Here is a 15,084-nt window from a genome sequence, read left to right as displayed (position 1 = left end):
ACGTACCATCTGCCCTTCCGTGTTTGTTGAAAGCAACCAGCCGCCCTGAGCTGCACTAGTTATTCACAACAGACGTCACACTTTTAAGGATGTGCTCATGGAAGCGTGTCATCTGAACCCTTCTCCTATTAACGATATCTAATGACAAGGGTTAGCTATCTAAGAAATGAACAGTCCAAGGAGTACAGTAAAATATATGCTGAAAATGTGCAATCAACAACTTCTATGAAAATCTGACCCTCAAATATCGGAGAAAAGCGGATTTTGGGCAAACCTCCTACCAACGTGTTGTTAAGTTTGCTACTCCAGGGCCCAGTGGTAGCACAGCAGTTAAGGTCCTCACTTGAATGCGCCAGGAACCCATGGGGCGCCGGTTCTAATCCTGGCAGCTCCACTTCCCATCCAGCTCCCTGCTTGTGGCCTGGGAAAGCAGTTGAGGATGGCCCAAAGCTTTGGGACCCTGCACTCACACGGGAGACCAGGAAGAGGTTCCTGGCTTCAGATTGGCTCAGCTCAGCTGCTGCAGCCACTTGGGGAGTGAACCATCAGACGAAAGATCTTCCTCTCTGTTTCTCCTCCTCTCTGTATATCTGCCTTTCCAATAAAAATTAAAAATGAATAAATCTTTCTTTTTTTATTTTAAGCTTGCTACCCCAGTGGGGACCAGCAGACCTGGCCAGCTGCAGGATGCTGAATGTGCTTGCACAGGTGTGATGCTCAGGACAGCCTGGGAGTGCTCCCTGAGGTGTAGCTGTGGAACCAGAGTTACACCGAGACACCAGGCAGCAATGAAGACACACCTGCTCTTCACCAACCGGCTGAGAAGTGATAGCAATTAGTACAGAAAATACGTGCCCATCTTACATTTTTTCAAGTCATTTTCTGCTGCTGTGATGTTGACATACGCAAATACTTTCTGTGGGTTTCCTAAAAAAAGAAAATTAAATTTATTTCAAACTCGGCATCCAAAAATCAATGTAAAAATTATGTCTCTTTTAAAAGATGAGCTGTAAGAAACTTACTCTTCTAAGGAAACACTGCTTTTCTGTGGCCATCAAGTTGCATTTTTCTAAACATGACTGCCAAAATACTCCAAAAGGAAAGCAACACTCAAATAGCTAAGAAATAATTTTTTTCAAAAAAATTTTAATAAGAGTCCAGTACTGTAGCCCAGTGGTTGAAGTCCTCGCCTTGAATGCACAGGGATGCCATATGGGCACTGGTTCTAATTCCAACAGCTCCACTTCCCATCCCGCTCCCTGCTTGTGGCCTGGGAAAGCAGTTGAGGACAGCCCAAAGCCTTGGGACCCTGCACCCGCGTGGGAGACCTGGAGAATGTTCCTGGCTCCTGGCTTCAGATCGACTCAGTTTGGGCTATTGTGGCCACTTGGGGAGTGAATCATCGGACAGAAGATCTTTCTGTTTCTCCTCCTCTTTGTACGTCAGACTTTCCAATGAAAAATCAATCTTTGATTTTTTTTTAAATGGAGGTACTTAAAAGGCAGTGGCACATAATGAGAGAACTTTATCTCCTGAATCACTACCTTGATGGTTCAACCTGGAGCTTCTCCCAGGTCTCCCACATGAGCGGCACAGGGATGAGGCACTTGGGCCATCTTTCACTGCTTTTCCCAGGCCAGTAGCAGGACGTTGCACAAGCAGAGGAACAGGCAAGGCTAGAACCATTGCCCATGTGGGATGCCAATGGTGCAGGCAGCAGCTTTATCCACTATGCTACCACAGGAACCCTAAGGAAACATCCTGATTATACATTAGTGAAACACGATCTAGCGGGATACTTAAGTAAACGTTTCTAAAATCAAAATGGTTCTAAATTTCGCTGTGCAGAAACCGATGGCGACCAAGTTCTGTGTCAGACACAACACCTCCAGGGTCTCACAGACGGGGGGGTCAGCACTGACGCTGGCCTTCACTTTGGAGCAGTAACCTGAGCCAGATACACAGGGAAGGCCAGCACACTCACCCTGCTCGTCTTTCCGTGCGATGATCTCCACATCAGAAACATCTCCAAATCGGCTGAACTGACTGCGCAGGTCTGCCTCGGAAACGGTCTGGCTGAGGCCACCCACGAAGAGGCGCTTTGTTTCTTTGCTGGCTTTCATGAAGTGTGAGAATCCACTCCGTGTACTAGTGGGAAGAGCCATTTTCCACATTCAGAGAAGAACTCAAAAGTAAGAATATCCCTGTGTGCCTTCAGTTTCGGTGCCAGCTTGGTGCCCCGGTCCTGACTTCTCCCAACCTCCTCCACGCCCCGCTAAAGCCATCGTCTCACAGTCTCTGGGACAGATATACACTGGTACACACGGTCTCACTCGAAATGACAGAAGAAAATGCAGGCTCCATCCCTCTTGGTGTACGATTCAGGGTTTTCGGTATTTTTTCCAGGATTCATTCACACACACATTTATTCACTTGAATCAACGCTGGCAGGAATACGATGTGGCAGACAGTATTAGGCCAACGCAGCTAAAAAGCTCTCTATCCTCACAGTCCTAAGTAAAGAAATGCTGCAGATACGCTATTTTGCTACCATGAAAAATGTCTGCAAAGTGCTGTTTAGGTACACAGAGCAACAATAAGGGCTGGTTTGATTACACCCCTGTATGATCAATTATGCATACACTAGTTAGTTCCTACGTATTCCAAGTCCTATCCCCAAGGATACACAGAACATCAGCGGTGAGAATAGAATCAGCTCACAGGTCTAACTGCAGAACCTCAGGTTCTTGACACCACATCACTAAGATGCTCGGACCAGGGACTGGCAAGACCATCTGCAAAGCTACTGAAGCCGGCCGCCCAGCACGTCCCACCCTGACGTTTCCCAGCCCGCGGGCGAGAGCTCTGGCGTACCTCTCGCGGGCAGCCTCGGCGCCTCAGCAGCACGCCCACGCAAGCCTCCTTCCTCCCTCCCAGGCCACGCAAGGCTGACACGGGAGAGGACAGACCGACCGTCCCGCCACGTTCCGAGCCACACTCGCCGCTCGCCACTCGCCACTTCCGGCTTCCACGCACAGGAACTCAAGTAGACACACAGCTCTCCCTCCCCACTCCACTTCCAACCCCGCCACTTAGGGTTCCGGTATCACTCAGTTCCCCAAGAGTCATTTCTTCACTCTCAGCCGACTTCTTGCCTCCTTCATCTCTTCCACGTCCGTAAGGACCCCAAACTGAAATCTGCCCACCCCCGCCCCCTGCTTTTTTTTTTCTTACCGAGGAGGATTATCACCTCCCGGTTATCCTCTCTTGAGTGAGCTCGACGGAAATAAAGGAGCGGAAGATAAATAAAGCGGCGCTCCCTGTGAGGGCATCCGGGAAACACCTCCTCAATGACGTAAGCATCGAGTCGCTCCAAGGCCGCTTGTGGGGGCAGCCGTCGAGTAGACGGGTTTGGAATTGGAATGAACCAAGTCTGGGTGAGGTAGGGACTTTGCTAGCGGACAGCCTAGTGAATCGCAAGAGGACGTGCAGGATTGTGTGCTAAGCGCTCCGCTGTCCGGGCCGCGAGGGTCCCGCAGGCCCCGCTGGTCCCCCCCCCCCGGGAGCTGCAGGATGGTACGCTCCGGGAGCGCGCGCGGCTTGAAAGGCTGGGCCTGCCGGGCGCGGGCCGGGGAAGTGGCCGGGCTGCCGTGGGCGCTGCGGCTGGACGCTGCCATGGACCCCGCCGTGGACCTCTCCACGGACCCCGCCACACACCCCCTGCGCGCCGAGGCCCGCGCTCTGCAGGCGGAGATCGCAGCGCTGCGCCGGGCTTGCGACGACCTGCCCGTGCCCTGGAAGGAGGCGTCCAGACTCCAGTACGTGGTCCCAGCACTCTGCACCCGCTGTGTCTGTGCGCGAGCGAGGCAGGGGCGTCTCCGCACAGCCCGGCGCTCCTCCGGCGTCCGCTGGGCGGGAAACGCTCCCTCAGCGTGGGCTTCGAGGCTTGTCCTTAGTGCTGAGGGCATGGCGGTCGCGAGGCAGTCCTTTTCCTAGGAGTTCTTTGGGTTGACAGGTGTTTGTGCCTTGCCTTCGGCGAGTGGTCAGCAGTTCCTCTTGAAGTGTCCTTGTGTGGTTTTGACGCATCCTCTGATTATGACAGGCGATATTGCTGTATCGCCGGTTCTAATCCCGGCGGCTCACTTCCCATCCAGCTTCCTGCTTGTGGCCTGGGAAAGCAGTGGAAGACGGCCCAAGGCCTTGGGACCCTGCACCTGATTAGGAGACCCGGAAGAGATTCCTGGCTCCTGGCTTTGGATCGGCACAGCTCTGGCTGTTGTGGCCACTTATGGAGTAAATCAGCAGGCGAAGATTTTTTTTGTTTCCTCCTGTCTGTATATCAGACTTTCTACTAAAAAAAAGTCAATCTTTGGAAAAAAATTTTTAATGGAGGCTTTTTTTTTTTAAAGATTTTATTATTATTGGAAAGCCGGATATACAGAGAGGAGGAGAGACAGAGAGGAAGATCTTCCATCCGATGTTTCACTCCCCAAGTGAGCCGCAGCGGGCCGGTGCGCGCCAATGCGATGCCAATCTGAAACCAATCTGAAGCCAGGAACCTCTTCCAGGTCTCCCACGCGGGTGCAGGGTCCCAAAGCTTTGGGCCGTCCTTGACTGCTTTCCCAGGCCACAAGCAGGGAGCTGGATGGGAAGTGGAGCTGCCGGGATTAGAACCGGTGCCCATATGGGATCCCGGGGCTTTCAAGGCGAGGACTTTAGCCGCTAGGCCATGCCGCCGGGCCCTTAATGGAGGCTTTTAACGGAGACTCCTGGCTTCAAATCAGCTTGCCTCCTGCCACTGCGGTCGCTTGGAGACTGAATCTTCCTGTCTCTCCTCTGTATATCTGACTTTGCAACAAATAATTTTTTAAAATCCACATAAGGGAAATATTTAGTGTAATCTGAAGAATAATTTTATGCCTCCGTGGTAGGTTCTAATTGTTAACTCCATTTTGAAGTTAGTAAATCCCAGAGATGATCGAAAGAAGTGTCAGCGGGATTGGAATCTGAGAGTCCAGGCACTCCCTTTGTTTAAAGGAGAGAAAAGATCTGTTATTTTTATGCTCTCTGTGTCTTCTCAAACTTACAACCCACTTGGAAATAGGAATTTTTAAAATCACGGCTCATTTGATGTAAAGAAATGTCCTCAGCTAGAAAGAGTGAGCCGGCTAAGGAATATGTGTGAAAGTGGAGAGGGAATCGGGAGACCAGGGCAGACCAGGGCTGAGAGGCACTGCTCTCCAAGGCAAAAGTCAAGTTGAAGAGCCTTCCTCCTGCAGGTGTGCCCCGTGATTGGCAGCGGGAGTGTAACCTGGGAGTTGCCTAGAAGAGACTGATGTAAGGTCGACCTTAGCAAGCCACCTGCCTCCCCCGAGCAGCACTGTATGGTACTAGGAGGCAGCAGGTCTCACTGGCCACAAGGTGTCATCCTTACCCCGGGTAAGGATCCGACCAGTGTGCCTGGATCCGACCAGTGTACTTGCTATTGTAAGAATGCTGGGAGGGACCTGGTGCCATCATCCATTGCCCACTGGTGCTCATGAACGCTAGAGCTGGGGGATCTGTCTGGCAGGGCAATGCCACAGTACCAACAGTGAGTTTCGGGGCAGGGGATGGACCATGCGAACTGGGCCATGACACCAACTAGCATGCAAGAGAACTAGGTGTGGGGGCATGTTCTGTAGGGGATATGTGGGTGAGCCCCTGTGGGGCTGCAGTACCCGCTGCTTTGTGCACAAGCTGGAGTGGTGACAAGCCAAGCGAGGCATAGCCATGGGACTCACAGACACTCTTGGGAGCAGGCTGGGTTGGCATACCTGCATGGGCATACCGAGAATTGGGTCTGGGGGAGGAATGGACTATGGCAAGCACCCAGCCGCAGAAGTGAGATCTAGGTCTGGGAGCAAGCCTGGTGGGGGAAGGTTGGGGAATTCTACTAGACTGCAGCTTCCACTGGGGGTGAACCAGGCCAGGTAGGGTTGCACCACTTGTCAGCATGTGTGAGCTGCATTGCGGGACTGCTGCATTGCGGGACTGGCCTGGCTGGGTTGTGCCAAGCCTTAACACTTACTGGCATGCATGGGAACCAGGACAGTTTTGGCCATGCCAGACTGGGCTGCTTTACCGCCGGCGCACATGAGAGCCAAGGATGGGGGCAGGCTGTGCAGGGCTAGGCTACTGCACCCATTGGAAGGAGTTGGGACTGGGAAAGGTCCGTGCCAGGTTGGGTTGGAACACCATGGCATGCGCAGGATCCTGGCTAGGAGTGGGCCTGGTAGGGCCTTATACTTGGGGACAAAGATTATCAAAACATATTAAGAAAATACCCCTCACAGGGCCCAGCGCGGTAGCCTAGTCACTAAATCTTCACCTTGTATGTGCCAGGGTCCCGTGTGGGTGCCAATTTGTGCCTTGGCTGCTCTGCCTCCCATCCTTGTGACCTGGGAAAGCAGAAGAGAATGACCCAAAGACTTTGGACACTGCACCCCACATGGGAGACCCAAACAAAGCTCCTGGTTCCTCACTTTGGATTAGCTTAGCTCCAGTCTTGTGGCCACGTGGGGGAGTGAACCAGTACATGGAAGATCTTTGTCACTCCTCTCCGTATATACCTGCTTTTCCAATTAAAATAAGGAAATCTTACAAAGAAAAGCGGAGAAAGTGGAGTGGTATCCAACCCAGTTATTAACTAATGTTTAACTTTGTTTCTGAGTAAAATAAACATGTATTCTCAATGAAGAGTCGTGTAAGTATTGTCTAAACATACTATTATTTATTTGTAATTTTTACCCCATTAGAGTTCCTGAGAAACTCTTCTTAGCATAAAATGTTCTATACTATTAATTTGCTTGAAGCTTGCTAATTTTTTTATAAACCTTTTAAAATTCTTTGAAATGTTTTAGGGTATCAGATGGTTGAATCGGAAATGTATAGGTTAGAACTGACATTTTAAAAATGATTGTAAATTATTCCAAAGATGTTTGTAATATATAGAAGTATGGCAGCGTAATTTGATTGTGTTCATGGTTATTGAAATTCAACATGGCAATGCACATTTGTTATGCGAAAATTCTTACTGTTGATGGGAAGAAGGGCAAAGTGGGAATGGTTTAAGAAAATGGGTGGTATTAGTTGAAAAATTCGTTGCTGGAGTAACTCTTTTCTGATACTTGCTTTTTAGACCGTTACTCCGGAACACACAGCCTTCGGATTCTGCGCAGTGGGACTCTGCAGAAGGTCTGAGGGCGCAGGTTGGACGCTTAGAGTCAGAGCTTTCATTTTTAAGCGCTCTGACTGGCATCAGCATAGGAAGTTACTGGAGGCAGACGGAGGACCTAACAAGCACGGAGATGGCAGAAAAGGGTAAGCGTGATGTGTTATTTTTAGAGTTGGTGTTTATTTGATTCTTCATCAGGAATTGATTATCACAGTGACAGATTAAAATTCTTTTTTTTTTTAAAGATTTTATTTATCTATTATTACAAAGTCAGATACACAGAGAGAGGAGGAGAGACAGAGAGGAAGATCTTCCATCCGATGAGTCACTCCCGATCCGAAGCCAGGAACATGGAACTTCTTCCAGGTCCCCCACACGGGTGCAGGGTCCCAAATGTTTGGGCCATCCTCGACTGCTTTCCCAGGCCACAAGCAGGGAGCTGGATGGGAAGTGGAGCTGCCGGGATTAGAACCGGCGCCCACATGGGATCCCAGGGTGTTCAAGGCGAGGACTTTAGCCGCTAGGCCACGCCGCTGGGCCCGACAGATTAAAATTCTACAGATTATTTCCAAGTGTGGGTGTGATAAACATTTGGGTCAGGTGTCTTTTGAACATCACACTATGCGTAATACTCTTGAAAACTGCCCATGGTATTAAAAGAGAGAACCTAGTAACTGTTAGCAAGTACTTTGATAGTCAAGTCATTGAAAGAAAAAGCACCATTGATGACATTTTTTATAATTCCTCATGGAAGTGTAAGCTGCCTCATCTACAGTCTTTCACTGTAAATTGTCATGGCCTGTCCCCATGTCCCAGTGGCTAGGCCTTTTTCCAGAAGGGAGGCTCCTGGTCCCAATGATTATTTTTTTTATTTCACTGAAATAATGCGTGGTAGTGGAGAGGGAGAGTGCGGGTCACATGCAGAGTGCTCTGAGGCACGCTCAGAGTGTGGGCACTGACTGCTGGAGTGGGGAGGTTGGCTCACATAGAGAAATGGAGTTACGGAATTTCCAGAATGAGTTGCTTGCAAGGACCCAGTAGAGTACAGGTAAGAAGGCAGAAGGCCTGGTGTAAGACTTCCTGGCATAAAAATCAGTGTGAAGACTGGACAAAGCATCTGAAGAAAGCAGCTGTGCCCACCATGATTTAGATTTTCAACTTCAGACTGAAATATCGCAAGAGATGTCTTCCTTCTAGGTAATCTGTCTTCATTTAAAAAACAAAGTGTTGGGGCCCGGCGGCGTGGCCTAGCGGCTAAAGTCCTCGCCTTGAAAGCCCCGGGATCCCATATGGGCGCCGGTTCTAATCCCGGCAGCTCCACTTCCCATCCAGCTCCCTGCTTGTGGCCTGGGAAAGCAGTTGAGGACGGCCCAATGCATTGGGACACTGCACCCGCGTGGGAGACCCGGAAGAGGTTCCAGATTCCCGGCTTCGGATCGGCGCGCATCGGCCCGTTGCGGCTCACTTGGGAAGTGAATCATCGGACGGAAGATCTTCCTCTCTGTCTCTCCTCTGTATATATCTGGCTGTAATAAAATGAATAAATCTTAAGAAAAAAAAACAAAAAAAAAAAAACCAAAGTGTTGAAGATAAAAATTATAAAGAGAAAGTTAACGCCACGAATTTCAATAGCTGTGAGAATGTCCGGAAGTGGTTCAGCAGATAATTAAGTTAGAGTGATAATGGCACTTGAAGGGAAATATTTTCAACACAAAACAAGACTGACAACAGCAGGCTGACGTGATCTAGACAGGAAACAGCCCAATCATATTGAAACGGGAGAACCTGTCCTGTCTTGCATCCCGCTTTCCTAACATGAAATCGACTTGAGCGTAGAAAATTGCAGGTGGAACAGCCTGATAGGCTTCACATTTTACAAGCGCTTGAAAGCTCAGTTGTTTTTCACATTTTCTGTTTGTTATAATATGTAAAAGCTTACCAGGTACAGTAAGTGATTATTTCTAAGGCCAAGTGCTGTGACCTTGCTCAAAATGCTAGTTATAGTCTTGTATTTTAGAAACTTTTTTTGGAACCTTTTTCTTGTGCTGAGCAAAGTAAAAGTAAAATGGGCCCTGTCTACGGCCATACCACCCTGAACGTGCCCGATCTCGTCTAAAATGGGCCCGCCGCAGTAGCCTAGCGGCTAAAGTCCTCGCCTTGCACGCGATGGGATCCCATGTGACCACCGGTTCGTGTCCCAGCTGCCCTTGTCCCATCCAACTCCCTGCTCATTGCCTGGGAAAGCAGTCAAGGACGACCCAAAGCCTTAGGACCCTGCACCCACGTGGGAGAGCCAGAAAAAGCTCCTGGCTTCTGGCTTCAGATTGGCGCAGCTTTGGCCTTTCTGGCCACTTGGGGAGTAAACCAGTGGATGGAAGATCTTTCTCTCTATGTCTCCTCTCTGTATATCTGATTTTGCAATAAAATAAGTAAATCTTTTTTTTTAAGATTTATTTATCTATTATTACAAAGTCAGATATACAGAGAGAGGAGGAGGAGAGACAGAGAGGAAGATCTTCCGTCCAGTGATTCACTCCCCAAGTGACTGCAAAGGCTGGTGCTTTGCCAATCCAAAGCCAGGAGCCAGGAACCTCTTCCAGGTCTCCCACACGGGTGCAGGGTCCCAATGCATTGGGCCGTCCTCCACTGCTTTCCCAGGCCACAAGCAGGGAGCTGGATGGGAAGTGGAGCTGCCGGGATTAGAACCGGCGTTCATATGGCATCCCAGTGTGTTCAAAGCGAGGACTTTAGTCATTCACTAGGCCACCATGCCAGGCCCGAAGTGATGTATTCTTAATAATACATCTAGTCAAGATGCAAATGTTGTTATTTTGTGTGATTAGTTTTTCTCCAACTACATACTGAACCAGTCTTCCTGTTTTGAACCCCTGGTTCACTTATCTGTGTAGGTGCTTGATGGTGCTATTTCAAATTCCCTTTCTAGTACTCTTTGTAAGTGTCCTCATTGCTGAAATTTTGCTTTGCTGACTTGGTTTTCAGTTTCCCAGGATCTGCCAGATGTAGTTCATCTGTCTTATTAAAGCTTCTTTTCTTTTTTTTCTCTTAAATATGTATCCTTGTAAAAATAAGTTCATTAGGAGCAGGTGTTGAGCCTAGCAGTTAAGATGCCTACTGGGATGCCTGAATCCCGTGTTGAGGTGCGTGGATTTGACCTCTGGCTCCAAATCCTTATTCCTCTTAATGCGACAAGTGATGGCTCAGGTAGCCGAGTTCCTGCCACTCATGTGGGGTATTGCAGTGGACCTCCTTTCCTAACTGTGGGCTTTTGCAGGCATTTGGTTATTGAGCCAACAGGTGGGAACTCTGTTCTGTCTCTCAAAAATAAATAAGAATTAGAATCGTGGCATAAAGGGGTAGGTATGCACTTACAATACCAGCATCCTGTATCAGATCAGCTGTTCAAGGCCCTGGGAAGACAGTTGAATATGACTCATTCATACTTTTAACTGCATAAAGTGTCTTATTCTTGGAACTGGCATTGCACCACAGAGGGTTAAGCTGCATCCTATCTGCATGCCAGTTCAAGACCCGCTTGCTCCACTTCATCTCCACCTCCCTGCTAATGTAGCTGGAAATCAAAAAAAGGTGAAGGCCCAAGTACTTGGGCATCTGCTGTCTTTCCGGGAATCCTGGACAGAGTTCCTGGCTCCTGGCTTTGGATGGGCTCAGCACCAGTAGTTGCGGTCACTTGGAGAGTGAGTCACCGGACAGAAGATCTTCCTCTCTGTCTCTCCTCCTCTATGTATATCTTTTTAAAAATTATTGAGCAATATACTTCAGAAGATAACTTACAAAAGGATTTATTTATTTGAAAGTTATTTGAGAGAGAAAGAAAGATAATTTTTTCATCTGCTAGTTCACTCTCTAAATTGCCATAACAAAACCAGGCACCTGGGGCCCAGCGCAGCACCCTAATGGCTAAAGTCCTCATCTTGCAACCTTCAGGATCCCATATGGGTGGCAATTTGTATACCAGCTGCTCCAGTTCCCATCCAGCTCCCTGTTTGTGGCCTGGGAAAACAGTTGAGGACAGCCCAAAGCCTTGGGACTCTACACCTGTGTGGAAGAGCCAGAAAAAGCTCCTGGCTTCAGATTGGCACAGCTTTGGTCTTTGTGGCCACTTGGGGAGTAAACCAGTGGATATCTCTCCTTCTCTCTGTAAATTTGATTTTCCAGTAAAAAATAAAGAAGTCTTACAAACAAACAAACAAAAAAAGCAGCAACCTGGAATTCTGTGCAAGTCTCCTACACTGGTGGGAGGGACCCAAGTTCTTGGGCCATGTTTGATTGCTTTCCCAGGAGCATTTCTGAGAAAGTGGATCAGAAGTGGCACAGCCAGGATTTAAACCCATGTCCCTATGGGATGTCAGCATGCAGCCAGTAGCTTAACTCCAGCCCCTAAGAATAGGCCATTTTATGCATTTAAATGTGTGCATATTATACCTCAAAGATGTGGTTTATCACTGTCATTTTAGTGAAATCTTGAGAGCATAGCACAGGGGCCCGGCGGCATGGCCTAGCGGCTAAAAGTCCTCGCCTTGAAAGCCCCGGGATCCCATATGGGCGCCGGTTCTAATCCCGGCAGCTCCACTTCCCATCCAGCTCCCTGCTTGTGGCCTGGGAAAGCAGTCGAGGACGGCCCAAAGCCTTGGGACCCTGCACTCGCGTGGGAGACCCGGAAGAGGTTCCAGGCTCCTGGCTTTGGATCGGTGTGCACCGGCCCGTTGTGCTCACTTGGGGAGTGAATCATTGGATGGAAGATCTTCCTCTCTGTCTCTCCTCTCTGTATATCCGGCTTTCCAATAATAATAATAATAAAAAGAATAAAATGAGAGTATAGTACAGGTGCATGTGTTGAAACAATGAAAAATCTGATTTGGGGGCAGCATCGTAACATAGCCGATTAAGCTGTTGCCTGTCTTGCTGCCTTCCTGCATGGGTGCCAGTTCACGACCTGGCTGCTCCATTTCAGACCCTGCCGTTTGCCAGGGCACCTGGGAAAACAGTGAGGATGGCCCATGTGATTGCACTCTGCTTTTACGTGGGGGACCCAGAGGAAGCTCAGGGCTCCTGACTTTGGCCTGGTTGTGTGGCCATTTGAGGCATGAATCAGCAGGTTCTCTGTCCTTCTTTCCCTGTAATTTTCACTTTCAGATAAATAGTACCGCCTAGTAGTTAATATAATTCACAAACTTGCCTAGGGTTTTCTATAAGCTTTTATGTACTAAGGAAGAAAAAATTTCTGTACTTGCACAAATATTTATTTCTTATAATAAACATTGGTATGACTGAACGAAATAGTGCAAATTGGTTTTTTTTTTAAAGATTTATTTATTTTTTATTACAAAGTCAGATATACAGAGAGGAGGAGAGACAGAGAGGAAGATCTTCCGTCCGATGATTCACTCCCCAAGTGAGCTGCAATGGGCCAATGCGCGCTGATCCGATGCCGGGAACCAGGAACCTCTTCCGGGTCTCCCACGCGGGTGCAGGGTCCCAATGCATTGGGCCGTCCTCAACTGCTTTCCCAGGCCCCAAGCAGGGAGCTGGATGGGAAGTGGAGCTGCCGGGATTAGAACCGGCACCCATATGGGATCCCGGGGCATTCAAGGCGAGGACTTTAGCCGCTAGGCCACGCCGCCGGGCCCAATAGTGCAAATTGTTACAAATTTTATTTTGCAAGGATAATTTGATGCCTATTCTTCCAGAGTTTTGAATTCAGTTATTAATACAGTGTCACATAAGCATCTCCATGTATTATGGATTCAAAATTAAACAGATATTAGAACAAAATTGTTCTTTGTAAACAGAATTTTTAAAATTGTTATCATTTTATGATACAGTTCCATAGGCCTCGGAATCTCCTTTTTCCCCATCCCAAGTCCCCTCCCCCCCCCACTAAGTTCCCCTATATTATTACTAAACAGAATTTTAATTGTTCTGATTTGCAGGTATAAAGAAAGTTGTACAGAAATACAGACTATCAGGAAATTGCCACGTGGTTACATTTCAACTCGAGTTTCAGGTTCTGGAAATTCAGGTAAATTAAGTAGCTTATTGTGACATCTGCCGGGAGTGGTTGAGCTTATTTAGGAGGAGTTCATGAGCCAGGGCTGCCTTATAACACATGGATATATAGTGATACCATTAAAATCTTTTGAGTTATAAACACCTCAGCAGCTTCGTATGATTGAGTTGTTCAAGTCTTGGGTGCTTTGCTAGGCCAATGGTGGGGTGCAAGTGGCCTCTCAGGCAGTGGTTGTGAGAACAGTCTTGGATGCCCCTGGTTGTTAACTGGTATGCCAGCCATCTGTTGTGTATTGGTGATCTATTGCTGCTGAACAGATTTCCTCAACATTTAGAATATTAAAACAACCAAGACTATTTGCCATCTGACCCATTTTCTGTGGGTCAGAAATGTGGGAACAGCTCAGCTTGGTGTCTCCTTGTTCAGGGCCCTCGATGAGGTTGTGCGTGGTCAACTGTAACCACAGCCCTCTGAAGGCTGTTTGGGCTAGATGATCCTGCAAGTTGTACTGAACTCCTGAGACACAACCCAAAGAAGATGGCTTTGGCTAAGACTGTCATAAAAGGTCAGGAAACAGAAAATAATCAAGCACACAGAATGGTAACATGTTGCCCCTTTGGCCATCTGGTTGTAAGAAGAGTGAGGTCTGGGCCAATTAGAACAAACTTAGGCTGGGCACGTGCTTGGATGGCAGAGAGCAGTTTCAACTAGTTGGTTTTGCCAGCATGCCCTGCAAGGTATGTGTACAAAGACGAGACGTGTAACAGGAAGAGGCAGACTGCCTTAGTCTCAGCTCATCACATAACACTTGGATTTGGAGCGGTTGTCACACAGACACACTGAATGCTCTCCTATGTGCAGGCATCTCTTGGTGGGCCACACCTACAGCCCAAAGGAAGTTACACAATAAGTGTGTGAGCCAGGTGTGTTCCTGAGAATTTCTGCCGTCAGATTAACATTGTCTGGCACTGTTCAGAGGTGGTTGTAACATGCAGCCTTGATTTCTCAGTTTCTGCTACGGTGCTCATCTCTTTCCCAGTTGTTCTGGGTTATCTGGAGAGAAGATAGAATGTGAACATATTAATCTGATCCTTTGGAGATTGATGAATCAACAGAAGAGAGAAAGCCTGTCTGGATTGAAGGTGTACTGTGTTGAGGGATTGTTTGGTATGCCTGTTAGTGGGCCATGTACTGAGCGAGTGTTGACTATAGATTTGAACTTCATTTAAAACTCACATTGTGATCTCTTATGGAACAAATCAAGCAATGTTATGGTGCCATCCTCTTTCCACCAAATTAATTGTAAGTTTAATGATTAAATGTTAATGGCCTCATCGCTTCTCGGCCTTTTGGCTAAGATCAAGTGAAATGTTAATGGCCTGAAGTTACCACTGTTTGCTTATGGGCTGCATGTATTAGAATTATTTGAGCTGTGTGTGGTGGAACTTCTCTCATTAGCTACATTAAATCAGTGATGACCACGTTAGCATTTTTGACATCAGAAAAGGCTAATCTGAGGGATACTTTCTTTTTTCTTTTTTTTTTTTTTAATAATCTTACTTAGTTGATTAGGGTACAAAGGGTCAAGGGTTACAGGAAAGTGGGTAATGCCATTGTTTCCACACTGATATAATTTTTTTCCACTGTATCTGGGGTCAGAAGAGAAACAAAGGGAGAAGCCCCACCAGCCTCCCAACCATCCCAGGTTCCCAACATGGGGCATGTACCGAGGCTCCTGCTCATGCAGTTTTGATAGTTCAACAGTTCTGTATTGCTGCCAATCTCGCTGTTCCAAACGCAATGAAACCTATTCAGAATC

At 47.9% G+C, this 15,084-nt stretch overlaps 2 protein-coding genes across 2 annotated transcripts in view; one reads left to right on the top strand and one right to left on the bottom strand.

Annotated features, from left to right (window-relative positions):
• NOL8 (nucleolar protein 8) overlaps positions 1 to 3,007 on the bottom strand; it is a 38,220-nt gene extending 35,213 nt beyond the window's left edge. Inside the window, exons 1-3 of the mRNA XM_058672561.1 lie at positions 2,875 to 3,007; positions 1,985 to 2,148; positions 865 to 927 (exon numbers count right to left, since the gene is read on the bottom strand). Of these exons, the coding sequence (XP_058528544.1) occupies positions 865 to 927; positions 1,985 to 2,123 (202 nt within the window). The 5' untranslated portion in view covers positions 2,124 to 2,148; positions 2,875 to 3,007. The remainder of the gene's footprint in view (positions 1 to 864; positions 928 to 1,984; positions 2,149 to 2,874) is intronic.
• Positions 3,008 to 3,670: 663 nt separating this feature from the next.
• The window catches only part of CENPP (centromere protein P), a 246,272-nt gene continuing 234,858 nt past the window's right edge, over positions 3,671 to 15,084 (top strand). The window contains exons 1-3 of the mRNA XM_004598825.3: positions 3,671 to 3,818; positions 7,181 to 7,362; positions 13,189 to 13,277. Coding sequence (XP_004598882.3) covers positions 3,676 to 3,818; positions 7,181 to 7,362; positions 13,189 to 13,277 — 414 coding nt within the window. The 5' untranslated portion in view covers positions 3,671 to 3,675. The remainder of the gene's footprint in view (positions 3,819 to 7,180; positions 7,363 to 13,188; positions 13,278 to 15,084) is intronic.

The sequence above is a fragment of the Ochotona princeps genome, chromosome 14, assembly GCF_030435755.1.
Source record: "Ochotona princeps isolate mOchPri1 chromosome 14, mOchPri1.hap1, whole genome shotgun sequence".
NCBI classification, from domain to species: Eukaryota; Metazoa; Chordata; class Mammalia; order Lagomorpha; family Ochotonidae; genus Ochotona; species Ochotona princeps.
The sequence above is the reverse complement of the archived record's forward strand: the minus strand, read 5'-3'. Positions and strand labels throughout refer to the sequence as shown.